The 14,501-nt window shown below is 40.7% G+C and overlaps 1 protein-coding gene across 3 annotated transcripts; it reads right to left on the reverse strand.

Moving 5' to 3' along the window:
- Positions 1–666: 666 nt before the first annotated feature.
- On the reverse strand, positions 667–11,143 carry rnls (renalase, FAD-dependent amine oxidase). 3 transcript variants are annotated; one of them, XM_088324103.1, is made up of 8 exons: positions 10,955–11,143; positions 9,665–9,770; positions 7,367–7,509; positions 5,734–5,892; positions 3,261–3,452; positions 3,019–3,197; positions 1,169–1,360; positions 667–998 (listed from the first exon to the last, which is right to left on the reverse strand). In XM_088324103.1, the coding sequence occupies exons 1-7, from the start codon at positions 11,103–11,105 to the stop codon at positions 1,208–1,210; spliced, it is 1,083 nt and encodes a 360-aa protein (XP_088180229.1). In that variant the 5' UTR covers positions 11,106–11,143; the 3' UTR covers positions 667–998; positions 1,169–1,207. The 3 variants fall into 3 exon arrangements, with proteins under 3 accessions (XP_088180229.1, XP_088180230.1, XP_088180228.1); XM_088324104.1 differs by having other exon boundaries at positions 667–1,360; positions 3,019–3,194; XM_088324102.1 differs by having other exon boundaries at positions 667–1,360.
- Between the last annotated feature and the right edge of the window lie 3,358 nt (positions 11,144–14,501).

Here is a 14,501-nt window from a genome sequence, read left to right on the forward strand (position 1 = left end):
AGCAGAATAACGTAACGCACAAAGTAGTACCACATTACAGCACTCATCACAGAGTACTCGTAAATACAGCTTAGATGCAAGTATGTATGGGAGGGAGACTATCAGTAGGCAGAAATTATTGTATACTTTACTGATGACAGTGCCGCCGTAACTGTATCGAGTAGTACTTTGTAGGGCCATATGAACCTTCCAACTTCATGTAGACTACGTGATAACCGGTGCGATGCCGGCGGACTACGGGTTCGTTTATCTGTCCTGAGTGGGGATCAGGTATCGATAAGGGTTTCTGCTTGAATTTAGAATGGACAAGGTAGGCTTTGTGGGCATGAATTTTGTAATTTGCAGTTATTCAGAATATCCCACATAGGACGCCAGTGGTCCACCACAAAAATTCATTTTTCCGTTTCAAATTCTCAATACATTGGATCAGTCTCAATAATTTTGTTTTGAAAGAAAAAGCCCAGTATATTATTTTATTTCATGGTTTATCAATTCCCAGTTCATGATTTTCACAAAGAATTATTGATCAAACTAAAGAAAATGGAGAAAACAAACCTCCCAAGGTATTGGAAGCTTTAATAAAATATTTTTTAGATGCTAAAAGGGGCCTATTTCATCAAACACGCCATAAAATACTCAGACATAAATAAAAAATAAGCACACAAAGACAAATCAACAAGTGTTTAATTACAAACACATACATGTTGATTTAAATCTTTATTATAAGTCTGTAGCAGCATGTTATCTCCTAGAACCGGATACATCGTTGTCCGGGAGCATACACGTACAAGTTTAGTGTGCACTTTTTGAAGCTGTCCATCAGTGGGCATGGCGAAAAAGCCTGGGTTGACAGGTGTGATTCAGTTCATCACGGACCAGGGGAACCGGGTGTCCTTCAGTCTATCAGGTGGCTCAGGTAGTCCATTTATCTGAGAAATGCGTGTCCTGGGGTGAATCGTGAGTCTTTTGAGGTTCCTTCTTTTTGACAAAATCTGTAGCTGGAAAGGGGGCGGGATGTATTTGTAGCAAAGGGCTCTACTCTACTCGGTGAAATTTGTGAACTGTTTTTAATGAGTAGCAAATTAAGTAACACATTTTTATTAATAACAAGTCACAGTACTTGTTACAGAGATATCAAATTGCGCTCCAGGAACACTGTTCAACTCACAAAGTCGACGTCTGTAAAGGTGTCCAGTTCCACTTCCTGTTACATGACTTCACCGAAGGCACGGAGCGCGCTCAGTGCGGACTCCAGACAACCGTCGAAATTTGAGTGCGTGAAAGCGTCGCCGGCGCAAACCAGCAGGGGGCTTTCCGACAACGTCATGTGACCAGGGCAGCCCGCCACCGCGCTTGCCACCTGACCCACAAACAAACGCTCATTATGAAAGGCTTGGCTTCTGATTGACATTTGATTTCCTTTCTCCAACCACTTTTAGCAAATCTTGCTATCTGGCCTGCTGCAGAAAAGCAGGCCATATCGATGTCTAAGAAAAACTGACAGGCAAACAGGAAGTATTTGTGTGTGTGTATTTTTTTTTAACTACAGAAAAGGCCAGGTATCATTTGTGTGGTAAAATTGTCTGGTACGAAGGCAACACCATAAATTGACATAAACGCATAAAAATAGAGGACAACAAGCTTGTTTTTGTGGAGGATCTGCACAGCTCGGTAGCCTAGATGGTAGGGCGCCCGCTCAGAGACTAGGAGGATGCTGGTTCAAGCCTCGGCAGAGTCATACCTAAGACTTACAACATTGGTACCCATTGCCTCCCTGCTTGGCACTCGGCATTAAGGGTTGGAATTGGGGGGTTTGGTCACCTAATGACTCCCAACACAGCAGTTGGGTCTAAAAACCCGGCGCCGATCGAAGGCGACGAGTCACGTCGATAGCTTCGCGTGACAAAATGACTTCCGGTAGATATCATGTTGATGGTTTATACTGGCTGAATAATAATAAAATAAAAATAGAATGCACATAGTTTAATTCAAGTAACTATTTGGATGACTACTTTTTCTTCAACTAGAGTAATATTATTCTAAGGTAACAGTACTTTTACTGGAGTAAAACTTTGGCAGTGCGCCCACTTCGGCTTGAAAGTGGTTTGGGGTTTTATACCCGGGGGGTCAGGTCGGGCTGGACTTTTTAGGCCTGATCTTACCTTTACCAGGGCTGCAACTAAACTTATTTGAATAATCAATTGATCGTTTGATTTTTTTTTTTTGATGAATCAAATTTAAAAAATAATAATATCTCCTCTCCTTTTAGATATTGAAGTTTCAGACGAATAAAACAATTGTGCATAAAACCACAGAATATTCTATAATATAAAACAATCAAAAAGCCAAGTGTTTGTCGAATAGCATAACAATAACGATAAATACATACAGGTGTATGCTATACCCCTGTAATTAAAAAACACTTTATTATTTTAAAATACAAATGGTCTCGAGTCGCCCTCTGCTGTATGAAAGGGGTGTCCCCTCTACATAACAATATTAAAATCACTCTTATTTGCATTGAAGTAACGTGCTGAGTGGCACTTGAATCGCGCGACACAACGAATCTGTGACATTAACAACACATAATCAAGTTTAATTGATTTTATCGATTTGTTGTTGCAGCCCTGCTTCGTATTGGATTTATTTTTAAAATATTGCACAATGAAATATATTTTAGCTGTTTCATGGATATTGTTATGCAATACCTGTATTTTCATTACATTGCTGCTTTTTTTGGATTTGACTCTCTTGGCTTTTGTTCTGAATAGAAATAATTATATGTATTCTTTATATTAAATACATGGTTATTTAAGTCAAAAAAACATAGTGCCTAGAATTGCAATGTGCCGTGTTTATTCTAATAAGGAAGTAATTCAAGGGGGGAAAGTTCAATTATTCTATGTTTACGGCATTTCCATCCAAAAAGTATTGTATCGGTCGTTACTATCATGTATTTACTTGGATCGGATGGATAGCAAAATTCCAAGTATCGCCTACTCCTAGTGAAAGACTCACCTGCGAATACCTCCATTTGTGGCATTTGATACTGTTCGGTTGCGGCAGCGTAGGGAGAAGCCTCTTTAATTCCTCCATGATGATTGGCTGCACTTCCTGAGTGTCCCTCTCCAGGTGTTGAAGACCGAAAGGGACGCCAGTGTGGACCACTAAGGATGGTCCACGGCTAACGTCTCCTTCTGGACACAGTGAACAACTTGATTAACATATTGTGTGTGTAATGTGTATGTCTTGATCATCACCTGCACCACGTTTGCGAGAGTCCACGGAGGCATAGCAGATGATTTTGGGATTTTCCTGTCCATTATAGTTGTTGAAGTAGCGGACGGCCCAGGGCACGCCCATGTCGGTCCCGGGAGGGAAGAAGAGCCCCAGTGCAAAACGTGACGAATAGGACACGTTGTTCAAGAGCTCCCTCTGCTGGGCGGATATGACTGGCAGCACAAGCCCCAAAAAGTCATACATTACAATAGTGTAATCGCATACCTGTCAACCTGTACGTTTTTGCCGTACAAAGTACATTTATTATGCATTTTAAGACATGTACGACATACAAGAAAATCTGTACGGAAAAAAGCAAATTTGTCAATTATGGGTACCATCCGGTATACACCGACTATCACGAAACGGCAAATCAATCAAGCCAAACGAGTTTGCCGCGGTGGCCTCTATCTTGGTATCGTTTTTTTCGTTGCAAACGAAGCGAGCAGTTTGATGCTACTGTGCGCATGCGTCTGCCGCCTGGTGATTTCCCATCATGCATCATTCCGTGGTAGTTGTGTAGTGAAAGGAAGTCCGTCTCTTTTTAGAGAGCCGGCTCTCAAACGGCTCACTTGCTTTGATGCATTATATTACGAACTATTATGTTGTATAAAGAAGTTAAGGAAAAAAGGAAGTATAAAAGGAGAAAATGGAAAAAGACAGGTTTGTGGTTATCCCTTTAATCAGCATATTACCAACAATAATTTAATGCAGAAAATGAATTAATAATTGAATAAGAAAATTCTACTTAATCATATTTGTATGTATTTTTTTCCTTCTACAGTGAACGTCCAAGCTGATTAATTTTTGAACTTTTTTTATAATAAACCTCATTCATGTCGAGCAACTTAGTATCTCACAACAAAATGTTAATTAACAATATATATGATATGATTCAGATTGAATCGTTTCTTGTACATGATTCAATTGTTTGTTTGTTTGTACATGATTCAAATTGAATCGTTTCTCCGGCGCCGTCACGAATGGCAGCCACTCCAGCAGCTCCCGTGTTATTTTCGATTGTTATCAGTTATTTTCGATTGTTCTCAGCTTAGGGATGCTGCTGGAAAAGTGAATTTCCCTTCGGGGATGAATAAAGTATCTATCTATCTATCTATCTATCTATAACGAAACACATGTACAATATAACATGTTAAACTACATAAATAAACACGTTTGAAAAATAATATGGTGGAAGATTATTTTGTATTTTGTAAGGGAAAATATGAAGATTTGTAAGGGCATGGAGCAGTGGAGGTGCCAGTCACAGAGACGGACAACTCACTCGCTCATTCACACCTAGGGACAATTTGGACCGGCCAATCAACCTGAAATGGATGTTTTTGTGAATGTGGGAGGACACCGGAGTTCCCGGAGGAAATCCACGCAGGCACAGCGAGAACATGCAAACTCCGCACAGGAAGGCTGGAAGCTGGATTCAAACCTAAGACCTCAGCACTGTCCCGCGGACGTGCTAACCACTCAGCTTCCGTGCCCTCCCTAAGAGTCAAAACGTTAAAATACATTTTTGTCGTTTACCTTTTTTTCTTTTAGAACTTTTTATTTTTTGCACATATTTCAATAGAGTTGAGTCGCTTACCATACAATAACACAAAAAATATACAATTTTCATTCCCATAACAAACGAAAGAAACAAAAAAATAGATAAAAAAATAAATAAAAGTTGAGGTGTTTAGACATTAAGTAGAAGTTGTGCAAAAGGCCTCCATTTTTCTCAAATTGATCTACTTTCAATAATAATAATAATAATAATAATAATAATTTCCTTTGTATTGTCATTCTTTGTAACAATGTACACAGAACGAAATGTCGATACACCTGACCCGTTGTAGCGAGTCGATGCAGCCGCAGCCAGAGGGCGCCGCCATTATACCAATTAGGTATGTCTCGGTCGAGGCGCGAACCAGCGACCTCCCAGTTGAAGTCTTGCAGTGATGTTTTTCATTCAAGAGTTCGGCGCTGCTCACCGGTAAGTTCGGATTGAAGGGTAGGGGAAGTTATCTTTTAAATAATGCTTCGGTTCTCTTTCCCCATAATCTGCGTCATTGTCTAGTTGCAAGAGTTTTTTATTCCCCTAGGAACGATGACAAGCGAATGCAATTTGGTCTGTCATTGCAACAGACACATCTGCGTTGCAATCTGGTACTATTCTCCTTCACACGTTGGTCGCCGTCGTCTAGAAATATTGGGCTCACATTTTCCGCCACCCAGATCTCATTTACATTTTATTTTGATGCAGTAGTAAATCTGTGCTTGTTTTTGTAATCTCTTTCATAGTGTCCATCTTGAATGAAACATGATAAGAAAACACGTGATGTAAACAACCTGCAGTAGAGCTGAAAACGGCTTTAGGTGTATACGATTTAATGTGACTTGACTTGTAGATCTGATTTAGCCTCATCAGACACTAACCTCAAAACAATCAAAGCTTACCGTCTTTCAGGTCACCTTCAAGTTGCAGAATTTGCGGGACGGGGATGGTCAGCAGCACTGAGTCAAAGTTGTGGTTGGCACCTTGCTTGCAGCGGACTTCCCAAGATGCACCACGCCGATACAGGCCAGTCACGTGATGCTCCAGTAACAAATCAGCTCCTGGAACACATTACGGAATATTATTTTGTAGAGAACTTTGCAAATTTCAATATCGCCTCCTGCCCCTGTTTTCTCTTTCCCACAGAATTCCAGAAGACAGTAAGGACAGAAATGTAACAAAGGTATGCTTTAGGTCTGGTTATCTGTCAAAACGATCAATGATATCAAAACATCTACCCTCAGAATTGTATGTAATGATTAAATCAACTGTTACAAATGGCTGATTCTTGTTTGCCCCTTTTTCCTTTGTCGGGTTAGTATTCTAATCAGACGACTAACCCTGATCAGATCCTTTTCATTTCTCAAGCAGCCTCAATTTACAATAGATGCTTCCCCCAAATTTCCAGTTTGCGTACTGCATTCATAGTTCCCTTGGGCTGGATTTACCTATGAAATGCTAAAACATGCTGACAAGTTTACTTAACTCATTTAATGCCATACGTAGAAAAACATTTGTAAAAGCATTTTCCCTTATTGCCAAAACATAAAAATGTTTTTGTTGTTTTATTAAAAAACAATTCTAAAACGTTGGTTGCTGTTCCTCAGCTTCTGGGAATGGTTTCAGCATAGTAAACCACCATTAAAGGGCAGGAGTGGCTTTTTCCACACATCAAGTCCCCTGGCCCACTTCCTATATACTGCAAATGAGTGCGTGCAGGCAGCCCCAAATGGCCATAGTGAAGTAGTGGTGAGTATCATAAATCGGCAGCTAACTCTTAAACAGAGCTTTTTCCTTTTGAAAAAAAGATGAGGAATTCCAATTTTCATCGTCTGGTTGTTACATGCACGTCTGCACGAATACAGTCGCCCGAGGTCACGCGACCATCATGGTGAATGAGATCGTGTCGTCAATTCACCGGAAAAAAACATCAAGTGCTGAAAAGTTCATGCATCGTTTATGCATCAGTTCAATGTTCTTGGAATCAACTTATTTTGCAAGCAAAGTGCCCTTGTGTTTATAATGGTAGGCATTGTTTAAAGCATTGGAGGCATCACAAATTAAAAAAAAAAACACCGAAGTGAAAGTTCTGCTTGAAATGCATCATTTTTTTCAGAAAGCCGTTTTTCCCACAAGTTTTCTTGGAAACAAATATTTTTAAGAGATTCAGCAATGTTCAACTGCTGTTTACTAAACAATGGTAAAAGCTATAAACACACATTTTTTCCTAATGAAATATGGGGGTTCAAGCTTTCTTTTGATATGTCCTACACCAATATAGCTAGAGAACTACATTTTCAGTAGGCGTTCAAAAATGAATAAGAATGGCAAAAATCGGCTTCCCGTTTTTACCCGTTTAGCTTGAATGGGTAAAAATGATTTATTGACCTCTTCAAGAGGAATTGTACCAAATGCAGTAAGGCCAGATTTCGGAATGATGGATAAGACAGGAATGTGGCTGGGCCGGCACCTTAATTTCGCTTACAAAACACACAAACAAAATCTAGGGCGACACAAACTGACTGAAGCGGTTACCTGACTCACGCAGGAAGTGCTTGACCACACTACCCATGCCGAGGGGTGCCACGTAGTCCGTACTGCCATCTCTGAGACGCAGACCCTCCACAGCACAGTCCAGTGGTCGCAATACGCCTGCCGTCAGAAGCTCTGAATAGAAGCTATCAAAAGTTCGGAAGAAAATTGAGCATTTTTAGATAGGCTTTTACGAAGCCTGGCGCACACATGGTGCCAACCGCGTGGGGAATTTGGCGTTGTCGCCCTTAGTTGCAAAACGTCAATGGCGCCATGCCCCCGCAGCAGCTGAGGCCTATTTCAGCTCTACTGTTTACGTCCCGTTTTTGGATCATGTGACCATTCAAGATGGAGATTACAAAGACTAGCAAATATTTACTACTATGCCGGAAGAAAATGCTAATGAAGGCTTCGTGAAGCCCTATATTTCTAAACGACAGTGCCAGGGCAACCAAACTGTAGAGAATAGTGCCATATTGCGTCTTTCTTTGTATTTGTCACTGGCAGGTGCTGTGATAACAGACCAAATTGCATTCACTTATCATCGTTCCTCGAGGATTAAAGGAATGTTTTAAATATTGAATTAAGTATTAAGTATCAGACCTCCTATTTTGCTACTTTTATGTATTATATGAATATTTTTATCTGGACCAATTTCTTTTGAAGGGCATCACCGCGGTGTTTTCTATTTAGAGCGTTTGTGTTGAGGAAAAGAGCAGCGAGCCGTTTTTTTCAATGCCGACATGAAAATAAGTGTCGTCGTGCGCAGTTGGTAACAGGTGTTTGGGGGATTTAAATGTATTCAAAAAGACCAAATGGAGGCACAGTACAAGAGGTGTTCCTCCCCAGAATTATGCAGATATGTTGCAGAATATTCTACACGGCAGTGGACTAAAGAGATTGAATTTCAAAGTTGACCCATCTAGCTCTTTTTTTCCCTGGAGCTGTGACGTCATTGAAGAAACACTTTCAAAATGGCGAAAACCGTTAACACAACACACGAGGCAGCTCCGAAACAATCAGCAATTGTAGTGAACAGCGATTGCATACTGCTCTTTTCTGCTTGGAGGAATTAGAACATTGATTACCCCGCCGCTGGGGGCCGTGTGACTGTTTGTCCGAGTGGCGTGCTCAAGCATCCAAAAGCTTCGTGAGGTAAGTTTACCTGCTGCCGTTACAGCGTGCAAAACTTCTTTCTCTTCGCGTCCTTTTTGGGTAGAAGATTAAGGATTTTTGCTTGCGCTTTTCGCCGCGTGTGAGGCACTTGGTATAATATTGTCCGGCTAACTCACCGTTAGCATCGGGGCTGCTGAAGGCTTTCTGTTTTGTGTGCTCCCGGTTAGCCCCCGTTTGCAGCTGGCTAGCCTGCCGTCTCCATTGGTTTATTCCTGGGTTTGCGTTTGTCACCCTAGCCATTTTTCGTTGTTGGTTCCTGGTTAGCCTGGCTACACACTGCATATTTTCGGTCAGCCAGCCTTGCATTTTTCCACCAAGGCTGTGGCCGCCTCTCTTTGATCGCTCCAGGTTAGCTTTCTGTTTTTATTTTTGCCAGTAAGGCTCTTTTTGGCTGCTTGGCCTTTATTGGGCTATTATTGCATCCACCTGCGACGCAACGCCTCAGCATTCTCCACAAAAACTACCAAAACTTCAAACACTCCTAACGTCTTTGACTAATTAACACGTAAACCAAGATGGTGATTGGCCTGCTGGTTGCCTATGTTATTCACATGTCATTAGAGCTCAGGAAGTCAAAAACGAGACAGACTGTCTTCAAAATACATTATCTCAGAAAATAATTGGAATATACCGATTAAATATACGGGGATTTTATTGGAAAAAAGGGTACTATTTTCTCATATTTTACGTCTTTTAGAATTTGGGAACTAGGCCTGCACGATTAACAGAAATCGAATCAATAATGCGACGTGACATAGTGCGATGGTGTAATTGCGAGACACTGCATTTTTTCCCAAGGATATATAGTTCCATTTTTGCGTTTTTCCCCTTTGTTGTTTGAGAGATGGAATGTTTAGCCAACCAGAATTGTCAGAGTTTGGGTTTTAACGGTGACGGGCAATTAGAAGCAAGTTTTAACTGCACTATAAAATAAAAGCGAAGTTTGCAAGCTTCACGGTATGCTACATCAAAATTGCAATAAAGGCCTGAAAACTCCCAATTTATCCTCCTAAATCGTGCAGTCGTATTGGAAATACATGTAAAGATGTTAGGACTCTTGTTAGCACTATGTTATAACTCGTGATGTGGCTCTATCTTGCGTTTGATGTAGCAGGCTTATCTTACCTTTGGTGAGCACGGGCATACTCTCGCGTGGCCGAGACGTATTGAGCTCCAAGGTCAGCAGAGTGTGAAGATGGGTCGGGAGAGCGGGACGTCGACATCCGTCCACCTGTAACACACGCACATTCAAGAGCAAGCCTAAAAACAACTTATTTGCATGCTTGGGCCCTTTTATAGACCACATTAACATTGCAAATATCCAAGGTTCATCCGCAGCTTGGCCCCTATAGAATCGACAGTTAAATAAGACCAGTGGTTCTCAAATAGTGGGGCGAGATAAGTGTAGCATGGATATCTTAGCTGGAAAACAGGTGAGTGAATAGCTTGACACCTTACCTGGTTCATTGACAAATTTGATCACAATCTGGAAAACTAAACATTGTATTTTACACATGTTTCTATTGGTATGTCTAGGCGTTTCCAAGAGTGGCCATCTGGAGACAACCAGTCTACAGCAGTAAAATCTTTGCAACTGTATATTTTACTTTTTTTTTTTTAGACATTTTGAAAGTATTGTGGATGTTTGACTTCTCTTTCTGTAACTCAATTAGTGATTGTGCACACTTGCGAAGTATGATGGTACTTAAAAAAAGACTCACGAATGGCATTACACACATTCTTTGGGGACTAATTTGAATACAGTGTATATCTGTTTGTCCTTCTTTTTATTGGATAACCAATGTGTCAATCATCACTTGATATGGTTACTACTGGCTAAAGACAGTCAGAGCCGAAGTAGGTCATGCCGTTTTTTTTTGTTCTTTTAAATTAATACAGGCCCTCATAGGGCCATGAAAAAAGCTTGCAAATGGCCGATAATTATGTTAGTCACAAGGTCAGAGGTTAACGGCCTTATAGGGAATCATCTCACAATTCTGTTGATTTTAAAAGGGGAGTTATGGACCGAAATGAACTGATTACAACATGGATTGTCCAATGATGCGGGAATTCTTTTAGGCGGATTTTTTCACCTGTCAGCATTATCGTGTGTTTTGGAGTAAATATCTTACACAGTTGGATTCACTGGACGGTCCTGGATAAATCTATTTCCCATGATTAGCCTCGTAATAACATAGTAAAGACATAGTAGTAACAGTATAAATTGTTATTTTTAAAAATGCACAACAAACTGTATGGTATTTGCGCAAATTATCGACAAAAAGTAGCTCTCAGCAAGAAAAGGTTGGATACCCCCTAGACAAAATATGACATACTGTCCCTTTAAGAGGAAAAAAATAATAGAAGGGAGGCCAAGGACATGTCCTAGTTGTTACGGAGGTGGCAAGTTCTCACCAGTTCCACGAGCTTTATCCCAGACGACAATATGAAGTTTTTGGTCCTTGAGCTTCCTCCGGAGCAGGCAAGCAAAAACACTTGCAGTTAGCCCGGCACCCACCACCAAAACCCGCTTCGACGCGTCCAAAGCTCGCGACGTCGACGACATGTTTGGACCTCTTTTGAAATTATTATCGATGCGAACCGGAAGTTGATAGACGAATACAGGAAGAGAGCTTTTTATTTATGCAAGAATAAGTCAGCTTAAAGGGACAGTGTGTAATATTTGACCACTATTATGACTGCATTGTGTAATGTAACCGAAAATGAGAGCTAAAAAAGCACAAAGAAGAATGCAAACTACAAAGACTCAAAGTAACCTAATCGCAAATTTTCCTTCTCAATTTTTTTGGGCCTAACCTTTTACAATGAAATTGTAAAAAGAAAAGAAAAAAGTGAAAGCAAAAAAAATAATAGAAATAAAAGAAGGGAAAAGAAAAAAGGAGAAAAGAAGAAGAATAAAACAGAAAGTAAAAAAACAGAAAATAGAGAAAAAATTTAAAAAATAAGGAAAAAAAGCTCATAATAAGGGAAAGGAACAAAAATAGAGTGAAAAAAGGAAGAAAGCAAGAAAAATAACATTTAAAAAAGAATAAAAGAGGAGCGAAAAAGAAGAAAACAAAAGATAGATAGATAGATAGATAGATAGATCCTTGTGTTGAAAAATAAAATAATGATATAAAAGATATAGAAAAGAGAGAGATGAAAGTTAAAAACAGGGAAAAAAAGAAAGAGGTTTTTAAGGGTATCCTTAGTGCCCTCTCCAGCTGAGCCTCATCTAATGTCAAATACAAATTTCTCCACCATTTAGTACTAAAAACACGTTTACGGCTATACAAATAAACATAACTTGACTTGACATGTGTTAGTTTATGCGTACTTGATAGTAGTAAAATGTTTCCCCCCAATCAATTAACTTATTTTACCACTAGGTGGAGCTAAATACGTCACACTGTCCCTTTAAAGTTTGACATAGCATATTCAGTCCACAGATCTATTTGTTGCTTATTTTAAATTCTGATTGCTGGAATTCTACATTCTTTTTCAGTAACATAGTATTTCTTAAGTGATGTACCCTAAACTGTATTGTGCAATATTATACTCATTATTTCCATAACAAAAGTATTCCCCCGGTGATTTAGGATCTAGTATTGGTGTTTTTAGCCGCAGGAGCCAGGGGTCGGGAACCTAAGGCTCGCAAGCCATACGTGGTTCTTTACCAATGCCGGAGTAACTAATCAGAAAGAACGGGAGGTTTCCCGAAGGGCCAACTCCTGTCAAGGTGGTGTTTGGGCTGGCTGCACTATCTAACCTTACTCGGCCATTCGTTCTTTAATCAGCTATTTGACCATATTAAGCGCAACAGATCAGGTGAGTTTTAACATCTGGGGAAATTCCCCTTCCAATTATGAAGTTGGTTTGGCCCACCACCAGTCTTCTTTTCTGTAGCGGTAAAATGAACAAAGAACAGCGTGAATGATATAAGTTAGGTGTATTTCAGTAGTGCAGTGGTTAGCACATTCGCCAAATGCGTGAAAGGTCTCCGGTTCGAGACCGCGAGGAAACATTTGCTGGCCTGGGGAGGGATGGGTGTCACGAGGCTGTAAATGCCCAAGACACACCACAAGAAATGGTGCCCCTACAGCCCTAGTGGTTAAGATATCCAACCAACAACGAAGGGCAGAAAAGTGCTAGGTGGAGCCAAAAAAGCCAGGAAAAGAAAAAAAGGCACAACCAAACAAAGGGAAACAACCAATTGTGTGAAATTAACAGACATGATAGAGTTAGAGGGAGGTTAGAGACCAGGGAGACTGCGACATTTCAGCAGGAGGTCCCTCAGACACAGGCAGCTGCTAATGTAGATGAGGAGACTGGCTTTAAAAATTTTACTCATTCTCAAAGAAAAGATCTGCAAATGTTTTTCACTTACCATCCACAGCAGCCCACAAAACTCCGAACAATAACTAAGTGTCACGGTTGACATGGCGCCCAATTGGCCCATGTGGCGCCAGCTGCGGCTCATTGACAGATTGGCTTTCTGTTCTATTTAAGCTCAGTGCTCTCTCTCTTCCTTTGTCAGTCCAACCTCTGCCCCGCAAGACGTGGGTTTTGACTAAGTCCTGTTTCCTCTTGGTATTCCCTGTCCGGTATTGTTCCCGTTTATTTTCATCCTGTTTGATATCAGTTTCCAGTTTCGTTCCCGTCTATTTTTGTCCTGTTAATATTCTCTCCAGTTTTCGTTCCCGTCTAGTTTGTCCTGATTGTTTTTGATATCCTGTTTCATTATCTATCCTGTCTATCCTGTCCGGTATTGATCCCATCTGTCCGATATCTACTTGGGCAATTGGTATCGATCTCGTCGGCCTCTGGCTTCCTTTCATTTCACGCCAGACTGTTGCATAACGTGCATGACTCCCCATTTCCCGTAAAACAAAAGGCTTGTGTGTCACGCGTTTGGGTCCTGATCCTGTTCTGGTTCATGACAGGTAAAGTGTTTTCTGTTATCAACATATTCCTGATTTGTTTCCCAATAAATATGCATCGGTGCTGTTCCATTCATTCAAATTCCTCCTCCATCGCTAAGTGGGTGGGCTTTGGGTAGAAAACCCCCGGGCTGAAAAGGGAGCCTACTCATTTCATATGACCAGAAATAAAATAGGACTTGTGTGATTTTTATAATAGTGCTTCATGCAGAGCCAATTGTCATTTGTGAAAAGACAAGATAATACTGATTTCCAAAGGGTTCGGTCCAGTATATATAGGAAATACTTTTAACTAGTTTACAGTCAGGGTGTCACACCAGGAGACCCCGTTTTGTCTGTAAATCGCTAAATAATCCTTTATGTGAAAGCTTAGTATGTCAGGACCAGAACGGAATCAGGACCCAATTGCGTAACGTTTTCCACAGATGCAGACGGATCGACAACAGGGGATTGACGTGACTGGATTTAACTAAGGACAGGGAGCCAATCAGAGCCAGCAGCGGTTGGCGCCAAATGATTGGGCACAGGTGATTCACATCACTATTCATGACATATTAAACAATTTAGGTTCACTGTTGAGAAAATGTTCCCGACCCCTTCTTTACATCAAAAACAACTGCGACCAGATGATTAAGGTGCTGTATTTGAGAGCAGGCTTCTCCTGCTAATGGTTACCATGGAAACCTCTACTATTACATGTAGGGAAGCAAAGCCCAACCCAAAAAACAGCCTGAAGAGGGATGGGCGCCCAGAGGCTGTATCTGCCTAAGACACACTACTGGAATTGTTGCCCCGACAACTCAGGGGGTTAACGGATCTGTGACTTTGTCAAACAAAGTGTTGTTCAAATAAAGGGGCAGTTCAAACTGACTGTGCTGTTCACCAATTGGTTGATCGACGAGTGCACTGGACACCTGCAACGCCTGTCAACCAATAGGTGTAAAGCTTAGGCAAATGCGTTGCTTTTTCAATTAAATAACATTTTGTTGTAATAATATGCATAATTTGCACCTTTGTCGTTT

Source organism: Urocampus carinirostris, chromosome 19 (assembly GCF_059441175.1).
Source record: "Urocampus carinirostris isolate Australia breed hairy pipefish chromosome 19, RoL_Ucar_1.0, whole genome shotgun sequence".
Lineage (NCBI taxonomy): Eukaryota > Metazoa > Chordata > Actinopteri > Syngnathiformes > Syngnathidae > Urocampus > Urocampus carinirostris.

Excerpts from the sequence above, each read along its gene's own strand:
- rnls (XM_088324103.1), bottom strand. The coding sequence starts at position 11,105 with ATGTCGTCGACGTCGCGAGCTTTGGACGCGTCGAAGCGGGTTTTGGTG. Across the intron at positions 5,893-7,366 it reads GCACTTCCTGCGTGAGTCAG|GAGCTGATTTGTTACTGGAG; the intron begins GTAACCGCTTCA and ends AATGTGTTCCAG. Across the intron at positions 1,361-3,018 it reads ACAAATGGAGGTATTCGCAG|GTGGCAAGCGCGGTGGCGGG; the intron begins GTGAGTCTTTCA and ends TTTGTGGGTCAG.